The sequence below is a fragment of the Macaca fascicularis genome, chromosome 1 (assembly GCF_037993035.2).
Source record: "Macaca fascicularis isolate 582-1 chromosome 1, T2T-MFA8v1.1".
In the NCBI taxonomy this organism is placed as follows: Eukaryota; Metazoa; Chordata; class Mammalia; order Primates; family Cercopithecidae; genus Macaca; species Macaca fascicularis.
In genome coordinates this window covers 30,786,684-30,807,986 of record NC_088375.1, presented here as the reverse complement: position 1 = coordinate 30,807,986, position 21,303 = coordinate 30,786,684, and the positions used below count along the sequence as shown (strand labels likewise).

Below are 21,303 nucleotides of genomic sequence, written 5' to 3'. Positions count from 1 at the left end.
CTTTTTTTAAATATATATACCAATTACTTCCCTCTCAAATGGCAGCTTCTCCCACTTCAGGGATTCTCCATTCATGGAAAACGAAAGTTAATCCTTTTGCATCATTTGGGTTAGAGGAGCTACATACAGTGTTGTTGTTACTGTTTAACGAGGGAAAAATAACCTAGCTGAGTTATAAGTGGCAAGGTTTATGTCTCCATAGTCACTAATGAAATACATGGTAGAGTTCAATGGAAACGGAATTTTCCAGCATCCTATGCTTTGTATATTTCGTTTGTAGTCACCCATGCTTTTGATAACCAATCTTTCAAACAAAGGCATTAAAACATTTGCTTATACAAAACGATAAGACATCAACTCAGATTTTGGAGGAGTTGTTGAAGTATAAAGGGAGTGCCCTGGGCCGGGAACCAGGCTTTTTCAGTCCAGGCTTTCACCTCTTGACCCCAAGTAAATTTCTTGAAATTCCCTGGGCATCAGTTTAATCATTTCCAAGACTGGAATTTGGTTGTGGTGAGGATTAATTGATACACAGCTTTGTAAATGCTAAGATTATTATTATTATTCATGAACATGCTTCCATAAACATACTGCTACTAAAATGTTGACTTTGTAGTATGTGTGTGCACACATACACACACTGTAACTCAAATCTCAGAAAGCATATCATAGTTAAGGTTAACCATAACTTCATGAACCTTGATTTCCCCAGTGTAATTTTTAGGATTAAAAAAATCCACCTCGGAAGAGTCCTATTATTTTTAAACATAGATTTCTAATTAAGAGCTCATGGGTGAATTAGAGAACAAAAGAAGAATGAAGGGGAGAATTTATGAGGTTATGAAGTACGATTAGGTTCAGTATCTGTTTGCATGTGGTTCAGAGATCTAAAATTACCTACTTAGGGCACATGGCTTAGGCTATTTCCATTTCTTCTTATTTTGATATATTTCATCCAATTCTCCAATGACTTGGCTACCAAATAAGGCAGGGAATTAGATTTATAAGAGGCATATCATCTGGTTCGCTAAACTAGAAGCATTGGGGAATATTACAGGTATAACTAAATTTTTTTTTCAGTAGACCTTTCATTCTGAAATGCACCTTAATTTTTATAAGTTTGCCTAGCTTGATAACATGCAAATGCTATTTAAGAACACTCCGGTACTGTGAGAGACTAATTTTCTGTTGTTATAATTTGGACAGAAAGATGGACAAGCAGAACTGAACTTTAATTCTTCTTACACTAATTTAATAAGAACTTGTGGTTAGAGAGCTTTCATTCCCAAAGTACTATATTGAACAGGTAGGGAAGTGAGGACTTCGGTGAGTTTAAGTGGTGTACCCTCAGGGCTGGGCTCCCCAGCAGGCAGCCAGACCTTCATCCTAGAAAGCCAGTGAAACAGTGTCAAAGATCAGGATGGAATGACAATATTACAAAAATTATAAAGAACTCAAAACATGCATCAAAGGAAAGCATCTTAATGAGTTATAAAATAAGTTGTAAAACATGTATTTTACAGTTTTGCACACTCTATAAAAACACAGTTTTGCACACTCTATAAAAAATTCAACCATGAAGTAGTTTCTTAGGACTATTGGAACAAATTACTGCAAACTGGGTAAATTATAACAACAGAAATTTAGTCTCTCACAGTACTGGAGAACAGAAATGTGAAATTCAGGTGTCGGAATGCCATGCTCCTCTGAAGACTCTAGAGAAGAATCCTTCCTTGCTTCTTTCTGGCTTCTGGTGGCTCCCAGCAATCCTCAGTGTTCTTTGGTTTGTAGCTGTATTGCTCCGAGCTCTGCCTCTATATTCACATGGCCTTCTTTCAAATGTGGATCTTGTGCGTCTTCTCCTTTTCTTCAAGGACAGCAGTCATATTGGATTTAGGGCCTACCCTAATCCAGTTGACCTCATGTTAACTTAACTAATTACATCTACAAAGACCCTATTTCCAAATAAAGTCACATTCTGAGGTTGCACATGGACATGAATTTTGGAGGGGCACTATTCAAACTACTATAAAGCACTTATTCATTTACTTATTCAGCAATGTTTATGGAGCATCAGTTACCTGTCAGGCACTGAGGACACAAAGGTGAGCAAAATAGACATGGTCTTCCCTGCTCTCCCAGATTTTGCAACCCGGTAGGAAAACAAGGCAGCTAAACAAGCAATAGCATATGATAAGCACTGGATAACCAAGGAGGGTACGGTTCTTCAGTAAGAAGTTTCACAGAAAGCTGCCTGCCAGCTTTAATACCTAGTATGTCGATTGGGATTATAAAGTGAGCATACTTGTTTTTTGCATTAGGTACTTGGTTTCACTTCCATTAATTAACAGGAAGGGTTTAGTTTAAAATGACATGGTCATCGTTGTCACCACCATAATCCTCATCCCACTGCTGTTCTGTGATGATGTTACCATTCACCAGTCTCAGTTTGTATCAGAGCACAGGTTGAGGATTATTTAGCCTCCCACAGATGAGGTGAAGAGCTTCACTGCATGTACAACACTAGGGATCATCTTTTTTTTAACTTTTAGTTTAGGTTCAGGGGTACATGTGCAAGCTTGTTATATAGGTAAACTGTGTGTCATAGGGGTTTGGGGTACAGATTATTTCATCACTCGGGTAATAAGCATAGTACAGGAATAATCTTTTTGTTTGTTTTTTGAGATAGAGTCTTGCTCTGTCGCCCGGGCTGGAGTTTAGCGGCACAATCTCGGCTCACCGCAAGCTCCGCCTCCCGGGTTCACGCCATTCTAGCACAGGAATAATCTTAGTTGCTCATTTACTATCAGAGGGAGCCACTTGGGGAAAAAGAGGCCTGCTGCTTTTGTTACAGCAGAGGGGTCTATTGTGTTGAAAGTGATCTTCTGTTCAGAAGGTCTTCTTATCACGCAGTCCTTTGAAATCTGCCTCACTTTTGAATATTGTGATTCGCCTAATCTTTGAAATGGAAATTTTTCATTAGACAGTTTATTCCAATAATCTAAATTGAATTTAGACATTGAAATGAGAATATTAGAAGCTGAGGAAGGGAAAGAACAGTCAAGCGAAGATCCCAGGTGTGCCTAGTCCCAGTGTGATGTCTTGTTCACTCTACCAGGTTGCCTTCTCAAGACAATATTCCCTCCTTGTTATATAGAAAATTAGAAAAGGGAATGAGTTATTTCGAATAAAGAGATTGACTGCAATAATTCTGCTACTATCTTTGTATTCGAGGATGAATGGACCAATTTCTTTTTTTTCTCTTCTCTACGTTGAACTTTTATTATGACAATATACAACTGGTAATGTGCACCATGACTGAAAAGAGTTCTCATATAATTTGATTTGGTACTGGCATAAGAATAGACAGATCAACGTTTGGAATTTAGAATCCGAAACGAAACCTGCACATTTATGGTCAATTGATTTTCTTTTCTTTTTTTTTTTCTTTAACTTTTATTTTAAGTTTCAGGGTACATGTGCAGGATGTGCAGGTTTGTTACATAGGTAAATGTGTGCCATGATGGCTTGCTGCACAGATCAACCCATCACCTAGGTATTAAGCCCGGCATCCATTAGCTATTTTTCCTGATGCTCTCCCTCCCCTCGCCCCTGCAACGGGCACCAGTGTGTGTTGTTCTCCCACATGTGTTCTCATTGTTCAGCTCCCACTTATAAGTGAGAACATGCAGTGTTTTTCTGTTCCTGTGTTAGTTTGCTGAGGCTAATGGCTTCTAGATCCATCCATGTCCCTGCCAAGGACATGATCTTATTCCTTTTGATGGCTGCACAGTATTCCATTGCGTGGTGTATATGTACCACATTTTCTTTCTCCAATATGTCATTGATGGGCGTTTGGGATGATTCCATGTCTTTGTTACTGTGAATAATGCTGCAATAAACGTATGTGTGCATGTATCTTTAGAATAGAATGATTTATATTCCTTTGGGTATATACCCAGTAATGGGATTTCTGGGTCAAATGGTGTTTATGCTTTTAGATCTTTGGGGAATTGCCACACTGTCTTCTACTGTCTTCCACAATGGTTGAACTAATTTACATTCCCACCAGCAGTGTAAAAGTGTTCCTTTTTCTCTCCAACCTCACCAGCATCTGTTGCTTCTTGACTTTTTAATAATGGCCCTTCTGACTAGAGTAGGCCAATTTCTAAAATCTTGAGCAATGTATAGTGTTGACTAGAGCCAATGTCAGATATTATGTGATCTTGTAGCTGATGAAGGTCCAGGTATGTCCTGAGGGGCTAAGTTCCACCTTAGTTCAACATTTATTTACTAAGTGCCATTATGTTTGAGACATGGTAGGAGGTATGGCAATGCAGTGGGTACCTTGCAAACCTGCCCTTCTAGTTGCTTAGAGACTAAGCTGATCTGAGGATATTACAGTAGAGACTTACAAATCACTGAGGTGGGGACAGGAGTTCTCAGAAATGTTTTAGTGAATTCCTCTGTCAGTGTACTTTGAGTGCTTCCTCAGTTGTATGTGGGAAGGGAAACCAAGATATAAGAAAATCTTCCCTCTGACGATATGAAGAGTTGGTGCATTAGGTCAATCACATAATTTCATGTCACATGGATGCTTTTGGTTGATTTGATTGTTTACCTAAATATAGGACTTTTCTCTCAGGAATCTGTCAGTTGCTAATTGTATTAGGGACAATAAAAGCACAGTTCATGCTCTCTCTGAAACAGAGAGGAGGGAGGCTTCTCTGCGGGGAAACTCACAGCCTTTACTTAGCAGACTTGATGAGAAGAGTGGAAGTGGTTAGAGAGAGAGGAGGCTATACACAGGATGTATAGTGGGGAGGAAGGTGGAGGTTAAGAGAGAGATGACCGGGAAAATATGCTGGCAGAGATGGTAAGGGTTGGGCATGGAGAAAAAGAAGGCTTTGAATGGTAGTTAAAATAGCTTTTTCTTTGTGTTCATTAAATCCCAATAAACGCTTTATTCAACAAGGTTTTCAAAGCCACACATCTTTGTCTCTAAGAAACATAACTTTTGGGATAAATCTTTCTGAATATGGGAAACTCCTTCACCAAAGAATCAGTTTTTCCCATTTTTCCTACTCCTCTCTCTAGGTGGAATTCTGAACTTCCCTCATCAGAAGTCAGGGCTCATCTTTTTGTAAGGGGGCTACTTCCACTGAGAATAGACCACGTCTGTCAGATGAGGATCTATCTTCTCAGTCTACTATGGTGGCTAAGTGTGAAAAATTCTCCCTTCCTCTTCTGAGGCCCCTTGAGACATACCCTGAAAGCTTGTGAGGTCATACTTTCATGATCTCTCAGATCTCCTCTGGTTGACATGAAGCCCAAGGTGCAGGGAGGAGAGGTTCATGTCCAGTGGTGGTGGTTTGGTGAACTGGGGAGTCCCCACCCCGGATCTGTTTCCCCACCACCCTCTACTAGCCCACATCCCACTGCCCCCCCTCCACCAAGACCTTGACATTGTGGCCTTGTACCAAGCGAGGAATGGCAAGGTCCACATAGTGAGTGCAGGGCCCACTTCCTGATTTCATGCGTGGTGAGTATCATTTGCTCCTGCCACAGATACCCTTCACCAGGACAAATATCAAATGAGTTTAAGGTCAACAGTCCCATGCCACATCCTAGTGAGTCAGAGTTAGAGGTACACACTCTTCAAAGATGAGCTCTTGAAACAAGTGTCACTTTCTTGGGAACACAGCACAGGCTACTGAATAAATGCCAGATATCAGACACTTTCCACCTTTGTTCTTGGACAAGCCAGTGCTAAAAGCGCTGAAGGAGGCCAAGAAAGAACCTAATTCTAACTCTTCTTTGTTACACCTGCATGAGGAGCCTACTTTGTATTTGCCCATGGGCCTGCAGTTCCTTGCCATGACAGTTTTACCTAATCAGAGCTGAGCTAATAATTTTGGCAACCTGAACTACATAGACAACCCTGCAACATTGGTTGAGGAGCTCTTTCTAGAGGAGGATTTCTAGATATTTTGATATATATCTGTGTATTTTGACAACAATTCAAAAATTAATATTTAATCTTATTCAGTATTGATGATGAAAGTAATTCAAATTAATTTAGGACCCTCAGATAAATGCTTTTTTTGGTGTTCTTTACTCTTATGATAGTGTAGGATAAAGAGAAGGGATGTTATCATGAACTTGGGATTCAACTGATCTCAAATGAATACATGTTTATTCCTGAGCAAGTTCTTAACAGCACTAATTTTTATTTTCCTCTCTGTAAAACATGGGTCATTATTTTTTCTACATTGTAATGTTATTTTGAGCAGCAAATGGGATAGTACATTTGAAACAGTGCATAGCACATTGTAAGTGCTCAGTAAAGTTTTATTTATTCTTTTCCTTTTTGTTTTTTGAGACAAGTTATCTCTGTCATGCAGTGACATGATGGTGTCTCCCTGCCACCTCAATCTCCTGGGCTCAAGCGATCCTCCCACCTTAGCTTCCCAAGTAGCTGGGACCACAGGGGTGTACCACCATGTCCAGCTATTTTTTAAAAATTATTTTTGATATTTTTGTGTAGATGGGGTTTCACCATGTTGTCCAGGCTGGTCTTGTACTCCTGAGTGCAAGCGATCAGCCTGGTTTGACCTCCCAAAGTGCTGGGATTACAGATGTGAGCCACCACACCAGGCCCTTTTTCTTGAATGCACAAAGGATGGTCTCATTTCTAGACCTTTCTTCTTACTATTAATAATTGTAGAATATCTTTTGCTTATCTGGGTCTTCTCTGTCTTTCAAGGCCTAAGTCCAGGTCTTTCCTCCTTGTGCTGTCAAAGCCTACAATGATTTTTGTGTTCCTTGAAACCTTATGACTTACATTGCCTGTAGGTATTTACTAAAGGTTTTATGTGTACAGGGACAATTTTCCCAACTGGCATAAAAGTTCATCAAAAGTAAGGATTATATGTTCTATCCCCTCATGTTCCAAGAGTTGAGTGTAATAATTGCTGCACAGCAAGTACTCAATAATTGCTGATACTATTTTTAACCAAACTACCAAATAATATGACAATCACTTTATTCATTCAAGTACTGAATAACACCTACAGCAGAGAAAAAATTTCTTGAGCACCAGCTTTCAGATAGGCATGCTTTTTGCACAGGGTGTGGTTGAAGATAAATTCTCTGGATTTAGACTTTTGGAAGTTCATAGTTAACGGCAGTGATTTTTAAATCTGAACCTTGGTTATTTGTAAAAATGAAGATTCCTGGATCTACCCAGACCTTTTGAATTAGAGTCTTTGTGAATAATCTGACCATCTGCACTTAAAACAACAACAACAACAACAACAAAAACAACAGCAACAACATATTTTGGTAGTGATTCTAATGCACAAATTTAGAGTTTAAGAACCACTAGGCTGGTAACCTTCCTGTTGCGTTATCAGCTGCTACCAGACATGACGCTTGTACATTACATTATTCAGTCATTTGGTCAAATAGCCCATATTTGCCAAGTGGGTACTTGATTGTTCCTTTTTTTTTTTTTTGCTTCACTTATGGGAGCTCTGAAACCCAAGAAGGAAGCCTGGAGTGTGGGGTCTCCCTTTTCTTTCTCGTGATGAGGTCATTGCCAATCATCTGTATGGCAACTTCTTCTTTTCTCTAAGATTGCTATTAAAGTGGACACAAGGAATGGAATATTAAAATCTTCATAGAATGTTTTTCTTGCTTCAAATTTGCATGGGAGAAAAATAGTACTTGTGTGGTATAATAAAAATTATACTGAAATTGAAGGGCATGCATCAAATCTCTTCACTTCTGTGAGCCTTAATTTCTTCATATGCAAAATACAATGTTCAACTAGAATATGACCTCTTTTGCATTTTTTCCGTGCTTTGAAGACCATTCAAAATTCAGGGATATACTTCAAATCTGGCATGGATACTTATGAGCATTTACATTTCATCCTTGAGTGTGGTGTGGACTCTTCAGATCTTCCAGATGGAAGAAACTTTATTCTATAGACTGTGCTTAGATGGAAGCCCCCTGGTCCTTTGATATTTTCTGTTTTCTTTGAGCATGTGGAGAAGATCTGGGGATTTTGCTTTCCTTGATATACAAAATACTAAGTCTGCGTGTGTGGGTAGACCAAATGTCTTCTGATTGTTTTCTGTCAGCCTTTCGCATGAAACCCAAATTCTTTTGTACTGTTTCTCTGAGGTACAGAGAGTCAGAGCACTGATATGATAACTTTGTTAGTCTTTGTTTTTTTCTTTAATCCATTCCTTTGTTCTGTTGTCATCTATTAAGTTTATGTAGTATTATGTAGAATAAATTATGAACATGACATGGATATTATTTTCCACATGCATCCAAGAATAATTGCTGATGTTTATTAAATTCTTGCAATGTTCCATGCCAGATCCTGATCACTGACATATATTATTTCATTCAAACTTTACAATTCTCTGATATACAGATTTTTACTATCTCAATTTTACAGATTAAGAAACAAAATCAGAAAGATGAATGCAGTTTTCCCAAGGTCACACAGCTAAGTAGTCTTGAGTAGAGGAGATAAGACTTGTATTCACTAGCAGTATAATAAGTCAATAGAGTGTTTTTTTAATATTGGGGTTAACTGTCAGTGTTGTACATTCTGTGGGTTTTGACAAATGTATATAATGACATGTATTCACCATTACAGAATCATACAGGATACTTTCACTACCCTAAAAAATACCCTGTGCTCTACCTGTTTATTACTCCCCCACTCCTAACCCCTGGCACCCACTGATCTTTTTAATCTCCATAGTTTTGCTTTTTCCAGAATGTCATATAGTTAGGTCATTCAGTACATACTGTTTTCAGATTGGCTTCTCTTGTATAATAATACGCATTTAAGATTCCTCCATGTCTTTTCACAGCTTGATAGTTCATTTATTTTTAGTGCTGAATAATGTTCCATTGTATGGTTGTATCAGTTTATTTATCCATTCACCTACTGAAGGACATTTTGGCTGCTTCCAAGTTTTGACAATTATGAACAAAGCTTCTATAAACTTCTGTGTGAATGAGTGACTTTAAATACTCGTATGGGAATACAGAAACTGAAACTCAAGGATTTGATTTAGGCCTTGAAGATGGTAAGATTTTAATGGGCAGAGACAGATGGAGGGACATACTGGAGGAGTGGTGGGATCTCGGCTCACTGCAACCTCTGTCTCCTGGGTCCAAGCGATTCTTCCCCAGTAGCTAAGACTACAGGTGCATGCCACCACGCCTTGCTAATTTTTGTATTTTTTATAGAGATGGGCTTTTGCCATGTTGGCCAGTCTGGCCTCAAACTCCTGATCTCATGTGATCTGCCTGCCTCAGCCTCCCAAAGTGCTGGGATTACAAGTGTGAGCCACTGCACCTGGCCTACTTTTTAAAAATGCTTACCATGTACCATGTGCTGGCAAACTGCTGGATGCTTTAAGTTATCCTATCTAAACTTGGGGTTCATCTTCTGGAAAGTTCCACCAACAGTATTATGTCTTATTTTCACATGTATAAAGGCTAAAGCTAAGAAATGCTACAACTTTTCCAAATTCAAAGAACCAGAAAAGTCACAGTTTGAACTAAATCTGACTCCAAAATCTATGCTCTTTGTGCCATCCTACCAGGCTGCCTACCCAAGTGCAAGGAGATCAGAACAAATAGCTAGATAGACATTAGACACAGAAAGGATATATGTGGCACTAAGGCTTGACAATGAGGTTGGAGCCAGGCTCTTCAGCACTTTGACTTGGGCACTGTGGGGGTGTCTCTGGGTACTGGGGTAGTCAGCATGAGGTCATCAGGTATGGAGGATGAGGGGGAAGATGGTTGGAAGACCAATGAACAAGAGGAAGGATCATCTTCTTCTACTTCACAACATTGCCTAAACTTGATGGTATCGATGTTAGTAAGAGACTTCTGAGGATATGCAAACTTCTACCCCTACATGACCTTCAGGAGAAGGAACAGGATGCCTGAGTCTGGAGTTTCAGTAGATCAGCTTCCTCCAGGTTGATCTACTGGAAATCTAGACTCCAACACGGAGGATGTCACATGTGCTTTACTCACTCACTGCCTGTCAGCATCATAGTCTCAGAGAATGTTTGGTCACCACCACCCTTACTTCATCAGGGCAGTTCAAAAGTTGGAACATTTCTTAGGTTGCAGGATATTTTTGGAGATCTTTGCAAAGTCAGTCAAAATAATCAAATCACAAGAGCTTTTAGATCAGGGAGTGAAAGCAAATTTGAGAATGAGGAAGCTTTAGGTTTTTTTCTTTTTTATTAAAGTCGCAACTTTTAAAATCTAAATCATGGAAAGCTAGTGCTGAAAGGAATGCCCCTGATCTTCTAGTGACTTTTAAAGATGAGAAACTGCCATCTAAGGAGATTATGAAACTTGCTTAAGTTGGCACAGTGCCTGCCTGCCTGGCATTAGCACTCTGTCACTGCACGCTGAGGCCTGTGCTGTTGTGCTACTCCACAGACGGCTTCTTTCTGACATTTAGCACGTGGCAATTCATGCTGGCACTAACTAGCCCAGAGAGCACTGGAAACATTTATTTACCCGGGGAACTATGGTGGTAGGGTACTTTGCTGTCTGACAGGTTTTCTTCCAGAGCATTGCCCTTAAGCACGAAGGACACTAATTAGCCATCATGCCATGAACAGTACGCAGAAGCGGGCGAGCTAAAGACTTCTGCTTCTACCCAAGTCAGTGCCTCTCTCCATGTGCTCAGCACATTGAACTCATATTGTTCCTGCAGCCCAGTCCCTGGCAGGGCTCAGAATGGCTCTGCATTCTTCTTATGCTGCCTGTTAGTTTTAGCTTGGTAAGGCTTGTGATTATGCTTATAACAGAAGTAGGGAATTCCTCATCTGTGTGGGCAGGTGCCAGTGGAATATGCTTGACTAAAGCTGCTAGTGTGCCAGGAGAGTGGGAAACAGGAATTCCACTACCCAGGGCATGAAAACAAATCTGTCTCCTCATTTTTGATTAGGACGTCATGCCAAAATAACCTTGTGGGAAGAGCCGTTGTTCTTGGCAGGCATAATAGATGTTTTTTTTGAGATGGAGTCTCACTCTGTCGCTTAGGCTGAAGTGCAGTGGTGCGATCTTGGCTCACTGTAACCTGTGCCTCCCAGGTTTCAGTGATTCTCCTGCCTCAGCTTCCTAAGTAGCTGGGATTATAGGCACATGCCACCATGCCTAGATAATTTTTTTTTTTTTTTAAGTAGAGACAGGGTTTCACCATGTTGGCCAGGCTGGTCTTGAACTCCTGATCTCAGCTGATCCGCCCACCTTGGCCTCCCAAAGTGCTGGGATTACAGGCATGAGCCACCGTGCCCAGCAGACATTTTTTTCTATTTTCTTTTTTAGTAGGTAATACAAACATATGGCACAACATTTTAAAAAAAATTAGACCATGAGAAGTAAAGGTCAATCCTACTCCTGACCTCAGGCTTCCAATTTTTTTCTCCAGGGACAACATTTGCAACTAGTGCCTTGTGTATTCTTTCAGATACATTAATATACTGTATATTCTTACAGTGCCCATATAGGTGTTATTATTATTATTTAACACAAATGGCAATAGACTTTATGTATAATTCTGTCCATCCCCCCACTTTTTTTTTACTTAAGAGATCTTGGAGTTGGCTCCATATTGAGCTTCTTTGTTCTTTTAACCACAAAAGTACTATAAACGTTTTATCTATCAGGATTCCTCTCTTCACTGTTTTACTTCTCTTTTTGCAATGAGTACTGACTTAATTCAGGTTAGGTTTTGTAAGCTGTTGAAGAGAAAGATCCAATGTTTAAAAAAGCTACACCAAATATATTGAGATCTGATGGATTGGGACAGTTTTTATTGCCTTTGTCTCCTGAAAATAGGATGCTTTTACTCCTGCATTAAAGTGAAAGACCAAACATGCCGGAAGCTTCCAGAACTCACTCCCAGTGCATTCTGGGAGTCTGTGGCCATGATGTATTGATTGAACACAGCATTCTCCATGAGGGAATCTCTACAACTGAATGGGTTTCTTAACACTATGACTATAGTGCTGCGTTATCCAAAATGGGAAATTGGGGCACAGTGAGACAAAACAGTATACCAAAGAAGAGTTTGGCAGAGATGTGGACAGATCTCAGACGCTTGCATGAAAGAGCACAATAGTCCTAATTTATCTTAAGAGATGTTATGGAAAAGCAAGGGGGCAGGTGGAAGTCTAGGTCCAATCTTCATAGAAAAAGTCAGGGCCAGGCATGGCAGCTCACGCCTGTAATTCCAGCACTTTGGGAGGTTGGGTGAGAGGATTGCTTGAGGTCAGGAGTTTGAGACCGGCCTGGGCAATACGCAAAACCCCATTTCCATCCCTACCCCCAAAACTCCAAAAAACAAAAATTAATCAGGTGTGGTGGTACGTGTCTATAGTCCCAGCTACTCAGCAGACTGAGGTGGGAGGATCACTGAGCCCAGGGAGGTCAAGGCTGCAGTGAGCCATGATTGTGTCACTGCACTCCAGTCTGGGTGTCAGAATGAGACCCTGACTCAAAAAAAAAAAAAAAAAAGGAAAGTGTTTTTTTTTTGTTTTCAGGCTACTTCATTTCTGCTTCGCTGTTCCTTTGAATATGACTTGCGAATTTCATTTGTTCATGTTTTTTTCCTAAAAATATGTCTTTCTTCCTCCCTCAGGTATCACATCAGTATCCTCGAATTCAAAGTATCAAAGTACAATTTACTGGTAAGTGTTGTCAGAAGTTTAATTGATTCATATTTTTGAAAGAATCTTCTCTTCAGTCTCTTAATTTCCTCTAGAACACAAGATCTCTCCTTTTCCTTAGGGAAGGAATTAAATTCCAATTAAATCCCAGAATTGTTGTAGCCTGCATATTATTTTCATTAGGGATACAGGTGTATAAAGAGAAAAGGGGATTAATTATTCATCAAATATGTGTTTGTCTCTGTACTAATCACTTTATGTTCCTCATTTAATCCTCCACGGAAACTTCTGGGTAGAAATTATTTCCATTTCTTAGTTAGGGAAACTAAGGCTTTACTTCTTACAAGTCTGTCTGACTGTAAGACACATTATTACCTGCTAATTGTGTTCTGGGGCAAGAGTTTACCTTAATGAAAGTTGGGGGAAGCCCTTGATAGAATAAAAACTTTGACTCCAGAGAGAAGATTATTTGGGTCCGTGATTAACGCTAGCATAACCCCTAGTGGTTTCCACATGAATATTCATTTTTTAGTTAAGTTCTCCTGAGCCTGAGGGAAGGGGAGTATTTCTTGCCCTCCATAAGTGGTCCCCCTTTTTAGTTCAAAGTACGTCCCTCTGCACTGGTACAAAGCAAGAATTACTGAATTGTGACTAGCAGTGGGGACCTATTCTTTTGCTTAACGAAAGAACATGGACCAGAATAGGGTGTGTCCAAGATGTGGTTACTTGGCTATTCAGGATGATTTTAGTGCTAATATGGAAATAAAAGAAGTTCAGGCTTTTTGGCTTGCACTTGGGATGGCCCTGCACAAAACAACTTAATCTATCACTGCCTCCTACTCCTCTTCCTCCTTTTCTTTCTCCTGTGGCAGTGACTCTTCCCAAAGTGCCTTCCGGGAAAAACTAGCAATAGGAGGTAGAGAAGAGAAATAAGTATGTGCCCTTGAGCTCTTCCACCTGCAGCTTTGAGAGGCCACCCTGAATCCACAGATATGCTGTGCACAGCTGCATTATTAAGCTTAAGCGACTGCTAACAAAGGCCGCTAGTAACTGCTGTGGATGGGTCCAATGTCTGGGGCATGTGGAAAATTTGCATTTCATGGTCAGATGACAGAAAGACAACAGTTGAAAACAATTGCTTTGAGTCAAGCTTCAGAGTATGGGTAGCATGCAGGGCTAAGGCATGGGGCACTACTGCCACCCTTTGCCCATAGTTCATCCACTGAGCAAGAAAGGAGGCACTGAAGTGGTCAATCCATCCCTGTTCTGAAAAATTAGGGAAACCCTGAAGCCACCTGTCCTGCCATAGGTGCTTTGTGACAATTTCTGTAATCTCTGAGCTCCTGAATCTCAGCCCCATCTGAGACTCTCTTGGCCACTAGTGTTAGCATTGCCCCTTCTTCCATTCCACAGGTAAAGCATTTTCCACGCCGCAGGTAGAAACACAGTGCTCTCCTGCTTTTACTCTTTTCTTTCTTTCTTTTTTTCTTTTTTCTTTTTTTTTTTTTGAGACAGAGACTTACTCTGTTACCCAGGCTGGAGTGCAGTGGCGCGATCTCAGCTCACTGCTTTTAATTTTTGAAAATCTCTCCCTATCACTTTCTCTTCATCTGATTGCAGATGTACTAGAAGGTTGTTACCCAATTCTATGCTTAGGAATTAATTAACATTTTCCCCCCTATCTTTCCTAGAATATAAGAAGGAGGAGGGTTTCATCCTCACTTCACAAAAGGAGGATGAAATCATGAAGGTGCAGAACAACTCAGTTATCATCAACTGTGATGGGTTTTATCTCATCTCCCTGAAGGGCTACTTCTCCCAGGAAGTCAACATCAGCCTTCATTACCAGAAGGATGAGGAGCCCCTCTTCCAACTGAAGAAGGTCAGGTCTGTCAACTCCTTGATGGTGGCTTCTCTGACTTACAAAGACAAAGTCTACTTGAATGTGACCACTGACAATACCTCCCTGGATGACTTCCATGTGAATGGTGGAGAACTGATTCTTATCCATCAAAATCCTGGTGAATTCTGCGTCCTCTGAGGGGCTGATGGCAACGTCTAAAACCAGGCACCAGCATGAACACCAAGTTGGGGGTGGACAGGACATGGATTCTTCATTGCAAGTGAAGGAGCCTCCCAGCTCAGCCACGTGGGATGTGACAAGAAGCAGATCCCGGCCCTCCCGCCCCCACCCCTCAGGGATATTTAAAACTTATTTTATATACCGCTTAATCTTATTTATCCTTATATTTTCTAAATTGCCTAGCCCTCACACCCCAAGATTGCCTTGAGCCTACTAGGCACCTTTGTGAGAAAGAAAAAATAGATGCCTCTTCTTCAAGACGCATTGTTTCTATTGGTCAGGCAATTGTCATAATAAACTTATGTCACTGAAAACGGTACCTGACTACCATTTGCTGGAAATCTGACATGTGTGTGGCATTATCAAAATGAAGAGGAGCAAGGAGTGAAGGAGTGGGATTATGAATCTGCCAAAGGTGGTATGAACCAACCCCTGGAAGCCAAAGCGGCCTCTCCAAGGTTAAATTGGTTTCAGTTTGCATATTGCCTAAATTTAAACTTTTTCGTTTGGTGGGGGTTCAAAAGAAGAATCAGCTTGTGAAAAATCAGGACTTGAAGAGAGCCGTCTAAGAAATACCACGAGCTTTTTTTCTTTACCATTTTGCTTTCCCAGCCTCCAAACATAGTTAATAGAAATTTCCCTTCAAAGAACTGTCCGGGGATGTGATGCTGTGAAGAATCTAATCAGTGACTTAAGAGAGATTTTCTTCTGTACAGGGAGAGTGAGCTAACTTACTGTGAAGGGTTAACTTTACTGTACAGGATAGCAGGGAACTGGACATCTCAGGGTAAAAGTCAGTACAGATTTTAATAGTCTGGGGAGGAAAACACATTCTTTGCCACAGACAGGCAAAGCAACACATGCTCATCCTCCTGCCTACGCTGAGATACACACTCAGCTCCATGTCTTTTACACACTTACACATTGCTGGTTTCAAGAAATGAGGTGATCTTATTATCAAATTCAATTTGATGTCAAATGTCAAATAGCACTAAGAAGTTATTGTGCCTTATGAAAAATAATGATCTCTGTCTAGAAATACCATAGACCACATATAGTCTCACATTGATAACTGAAACTAGAAGGGTCTATAATCAGCCAATGCCAGGGCTTCAATGGAATAGGATCCCCTTATGTTTAGTTGAAATGTCCCCTTGACTTGATATAATGTGTTATGCTTATGACGCTGTGGATAATCTGATTTTTCATGTCAACTTTCCAGATGATTTGTAACTTCTCTGTGCCAAAACTTTCACAAACATAAAGTTTTGAGATATATATTTTTAAATTGTAGCAAATGTTTCCCTGACATTTTAAATAGAGGATACAACATACCACAGAATCTTTCTGGATGATTCTGTGTTATCAAGGACTTGTACTGTGCTACAATTATCTCTAGAATCTCCAGAAAGGTGGAGGGCTGTTCGCCCTTACACTAAACGGATTTTTTAAATCCGTTAAATCCAAATCAGTTGGATTTTTTCCCCCTGTTTTCTATTTCCTCTTAAGTATATCTTCAACTATATTCCCATCCCTCTATTTTAATCTGTTATGAAGGAAGGTAAATAAAATGCTAAATAGAAGAAATTGTATGTAAGGTAAGAGGAATCAAGTTCTGAGTGACTGCCAGGGCACTCACAGAATTATAATCATAGCTAAATATCTATGGAGGGCCTACTGTGGACCAGGCACTGGGCTAAATACTTACATTTACAAGAATCATTCCGAGACAGATATTCAGTGATATCTGGCTTCACTACTCAGAAGATTGTGTGTGTGTGTGTGTGTGTGTGTGTGTGTGTAGTTCACTTTTTGTTATTGACAATGTTCCGCAAAATTGCAGTTACTCAGTGAGTTATATCCAACAAAGTAAATGTTTATGACTATAGGTAATATTTAAGAAAATGCCTGGTTCATTTTTTAAGTTTGGAATTTTTGTCTATATTTCTCATGGATGTGCAGTGCACATGCCAGGCCTAAATATAATTGTCGTGTGCGTTGTTTGTGCTTGATGTCATGGTCCCCTCTCATAGGTGCTCACTCCCTTTGGGTGCACCTGGCCGGCTCTTCCCATGCTGGCCTCTTCAACCACACAGGGATATTTCTGCTATGCACCAGCCTCACTCTACCTTCCTTCCATCAAAAATATGTGTTGTGTGTCTCAGTCCTTTTAAGTCATGTCCTTCACAGGGAGAATTACCCCTTCTATACACACGGCAGAGTTTTGTGGAAAGAGAATTGAAAAGTCACAAGATCAGAATTTTAAATTTGACTTAGCCACTAACTAGCCAAGTAACCTTGGGAAAGTCATTTCCCATTTCTGGGTCTTGCTTTTCTTTCTGTTGAATGAGAGGAATGTTAAATATCTAACAGTTTAGAATCTTATGCTTACAGTGTTAGCTGTGAATGCACATATTAAATGTCTATGTTCTTGTTGCTATGAGTCAAGGAGTGTAACCTTCTCCTTTACTATGTTGAATGTATGTTTTTCCGGACAAGCTTAGATCTTCCCTCAGACATCTTTGTGAGTCCTTCAAGAGCAGTTATCAATTGTTACTTAGAGATTTTCTATTTAGAAAATGCTTAAGGGATTCCAATCCCAATCCAAATCATAATTTGTTCTTAAGTATACTGGGCAGGTCCCCTATTTTAAGCCATAATTTTGTATTTAGTGCTTTCCTGGCTCTCAGAGAGTATTAATATTGATATTAATAATATAGTTAATAGTAATATTGCTATTTACATGGAAACAAATAAAAGATCTCAGAATTCACTACTGGTTAGAGTGTTGGAGTGTTCATTTATCCTTCTTTTCTCCATGTTCTGATTAGCTCAGCCTCTGAAGAGGGGAGGACGGGGCAAGCTTTCCAGTTTCCTACTTGCCTCCAGTTTTAGCCATCAGAGACACATCTGAGGGATGGTTGAGGTGGCAGAGCTCATCTTTGTTTTTGAAAAGATACTCACTGGAAGTCCTTAGAGTCCCTTTTCATAGTTTAAGAGACTGATTTAAATAGTGTTCTACCAAGTACTGTTTTTCCTTTCCTCAGAACCTCATTTCTAACCCTGGATGATTTCTTATGTCCTCTCTCCTTAGTAGTAATTACATCTGCTGTCTCAATAAGAGGTCAAAACTATTAATGGGTTTGTGTAGCATAGTCTGGCCACAGTGATCTCTGTGCTACTTTTGATGATGCTGATGTTGCTGTCCTCCCTAAAACACTTCTATTCCCTGGCTCTTTTGACCTCACCCTTTTCTGGTCTTCTCTTTCTCTCTCTGTTCTCTGCCTTTCTTAGTCTTCATCACCCCTCCTCTTTCTCTGGCCACCCCTTTAATGCTGTTGTACTACAGGACTCTACTCTCAGCCCTATTCTTTCTTTACATTAGAAACTGCAATCTGGTAGCCAATAAGCCACAGTCTAGCCTATGTATGTGTTTCACCTGTTTGTTAAGTTGAATTTAGTAGCTGACATTTAAATATCGGGAAATTTTTGGTCTTTTTTGATAACAAAACCAAAAACAGAAACAGGAGATCTGGTGATGCTGGGCCCAATTTTGGCATGGCGGCAACCTTCTCAGAGTGGCAACTTCCTTCTTTAAGGAGACTCCATGCTCTCCGTTTCTCCATCACCCACACAATATGCAAATGTACTTACACCAACTCACTGCTGAAGGCCTTAAGGCATTTGAGTTGTGGTCTCTACTCTATACCCTTTCCAGTCTCATTGATTCTTGTGCCTTCAATCACTGCTCCCACATCAGCAATACCTAAGACCATTTTTCAGCCCAGATGTCTTCTACTCCAGTGCCTCATTTGTGTAATCACTTGTGTTATTAGTAATAAAATATCATTTACTGAGTTCTTTCCCTGTACCAGGCATCATATTAGCCATTTATATAAATTGTTATTTCTATTGTCTCAACAATTCTGTGAGGTAAGTGGTATAATTCCTATTTTACATGTGAAAACTTGAGACTCTAAGAGATGAACTTGTCTAAATGCATGCAGCTACTAAATGGTGGGGCTTAGATTCAAGATCAAGGGTAGTTAACACCTAAGACCACACTTTTAACCACTGCTACCCTGCCTCTAGGCAGCTCTGTATGGATATAATGGGCTCCTCTACTTAGTATGCTCAAAATAGAACATTCTATCCTCCTTGGCAAGTCCCTCTTCCTGGTTCATGATGTTGGGTAAAGGCATAAACATGTTTCCATTTTTCATTTTGGCCCAATTCGTAAAAATACCTTTTCAATTTATGAAAATCTCATTTACTATTATAAAACCATCAACAATCAGCCAGTTTGACATAAATTTTTTCTACTTCTACTATATGCCAGGCATTGTGCTAGGTACTTAGTGATCATCTGTTTCCTTGAGAGAAGTAAAAATTAGCTGAGCTTGATCTCTTTTGCTCTCCCAAATACTTGTTGCTATCATGTCCATTGTTCATCCTATCCCTAACACACTTGCATTACCTAGATGCACTTCAAAATACTGTTGCATCAGTAAGTAGCATTGATAAAATATACCAAATTATTTTAATTATTTAAATTAATGCTATTTCTATCCCTTTAATCATGTTCATACTATTTTAAACTCTTGAACACTGATGCAAACACACTACTTCTAGGTAAGTAATAAACAATTCTCATTGCATGTATGGTTAATTCTCATTTTATTAGTTCAAATAAATAGTAGTTTTTGCAAAGGCAGACATTTGAAAGTCTAAAATAATTTCATCTATGAATTTTCATTTCTAGGGTGTCAATTTGTAACATAAGGAGACCTGAGACAGAGTCAGTAGATTTTATAATACATTACTTATATAATTAATGATACTTTATTCATTCATCCATAGACACTGATTGAATTTCTACTGTGTGTATTGTGTGTCTACAGTGCTAGGTACTAGAAATGTAAAGACAAATATGAAATCATTTCTTCTTACCAAGCGTTGAATATAGTGAGTAGTATGAATTGGATTGAAGAGAAGCTAGAAGCCAGGATATCAGATAAGAAACTGAGTGCTGATGACTGGAAAGAAATGAATGGATCTGAAATATATCAGGAATAAAAAACTAATAGCACTTTGGGATTGGTACATATGAGTGGTAAAGAAAGGGAGGAACTAATTTGTTCATTCATTCAAAAATATTGTTATTTTGAGAGGCGTGAAGAAACAAGAAACCGTGAACACATATAATTTGAAAGAAAAAATCAGAATGCTATGAGAAAAAAATGGGATGGTCTGCTTGAAATTGGAAAGAGGCAAGGTCTCTTTGGGGAGATGACGTTTAAGTCAAGATCTGAAAATTGGAAGAAACCAGCTCTGGGAACTGTTGGCAAGGGTCAATGGCAGGGGATAAAGAGTGGTAAAAGGAAGTTAAAAATACCATCTATGACTATAAGACCAATTTTAGAAACGAAGGCTAATGGTTATTCGCTTCTTTCTTATTTCGGTATGAATATATTTGTCTATGTATTAGCCAATGCTTTCCTTCCACTCTCCCATTCCTCTTAATTCTAATTTAACATGTGTTAATGGTAATTCATTTTATATCTTATCATTTATGTTAAAGAATATCAAAGAGGGAGTATGACTCAGCTAGAGGAAGAAGGAATATCATCCAAAGATAGATAAAAAACTTGTATCTTATTTGCGGGAGAAAGCTAACATGTTTTTGATTATACAATAGATATTGGCATCATTAGGTAGAAGCAATATTTTACCATTGTCTTTATTTGGAGGTTAGGCATGATTAAAGAGGTGTGTGTAGATGTCAAGTCGACAAGGGGTGACATGTGGTGGGTTTGTACTAACACAAGTTAGCCAAGCTAGAAGTATAGTCTCCAGAATTCCTCTTCCTGTGTAGCAACAAAGCAAAGTTTGCATGAGATTTAGAAGGTGAAAGTGAAGGGACAGCCATTTTTCTATTCTAAAGTTTGGAGTACAGTGCCAGGTGCTGTGCAACTCATGCCCATTGCTGCTGATCTTCTGGCTCATCGTGTTGCTGTGGAGCTTCAGCTTCTCCAGTTCTATCTGCATCTAGGCAAAAATGATATCATCAGACTCTTTGAGACTAACACTCTATTAGTTTTCTACATCTGCTGTAAAAAATTACCATGAATGAAGTGGCTTAAAACAACAAAATTTATTCTCTGACAGTTCTGAAGGTCAGAAGTCTGAAATGAGTCTTGGAGGGGCTAAAAGCATGTTGTTAGCAGAGCTGGTTCCTTTTTGAGACTCTTGGGAGAACTCATCTCCTTGTTAGTTCCAGATTCTAGAGTCATTTCTCACTCTTTGGTTAATAGTCCTGTATCATATCACATTTTCTCCCATTGCTTCAATAGTTAAATTGCTTTCTTTCCTTTCTACAGTCAAGTCTGCCACTGTCTCTCTCTTATAAAAAATGATTACATATAGGAACCCCCTGGGAAATTCAGGATAATCTCCTCATCTCAAGATCTTTAACTTAATGGTGGC

At 39.5% G+C, this 21,303-nt stretch overlaps 1 protein-coding gene and 1 long non-coding RNA gene across 14 annotated transcripts in view; one reads left to right on the top strand and one right to left on the bottom strand.

The window, feature by feature from the left end:
* Positions 1-17,590, top strand: part of TNFSF4 (TNF superfamily member 4) — a 277,633-nt gene extending 260,043 nt beyond the window's left edge. For 12 of the 13 annotated variants that reach the window (XM_005540016.5, XM_074014756.1, XM_074014474.1 and 9 more), the window contains 2 exons: positions 12,707-12,755; positions 14,426-17,590. In XM_005540016.5, coding sequence (XP_005540073.1) covers positions 12,707-12,755; positions 14,426-14,775 — 399 coding nt within the window. In that variant the 3' untranslated portion in view covers positions 14,776-17,590. The remainder of the gene's footprint in view (positions 1-12,706; positions 12,756-14,425) is intronic. The other variant, XR_010580561.1, reaches the window with a different exon arrangement.
* A 1,887-nt stretch (positions 17,591-19,477) lies between these two features.
* Positions 19,478-21,303, bottom strand: part of LOC135968532 (uncharacterized) — a 41,112-nt gene continuing 39,286 nt past the window's right edge. The window contains exon 2 of the long non-coding RNA XR_010583384.1: positions 19,478-20,865. This is a non-coding gene — a long non-coding RNA (uncharacterized lncRNA). The remainder of the gene's footprint in view (positions 20,866-21,303) is intronic.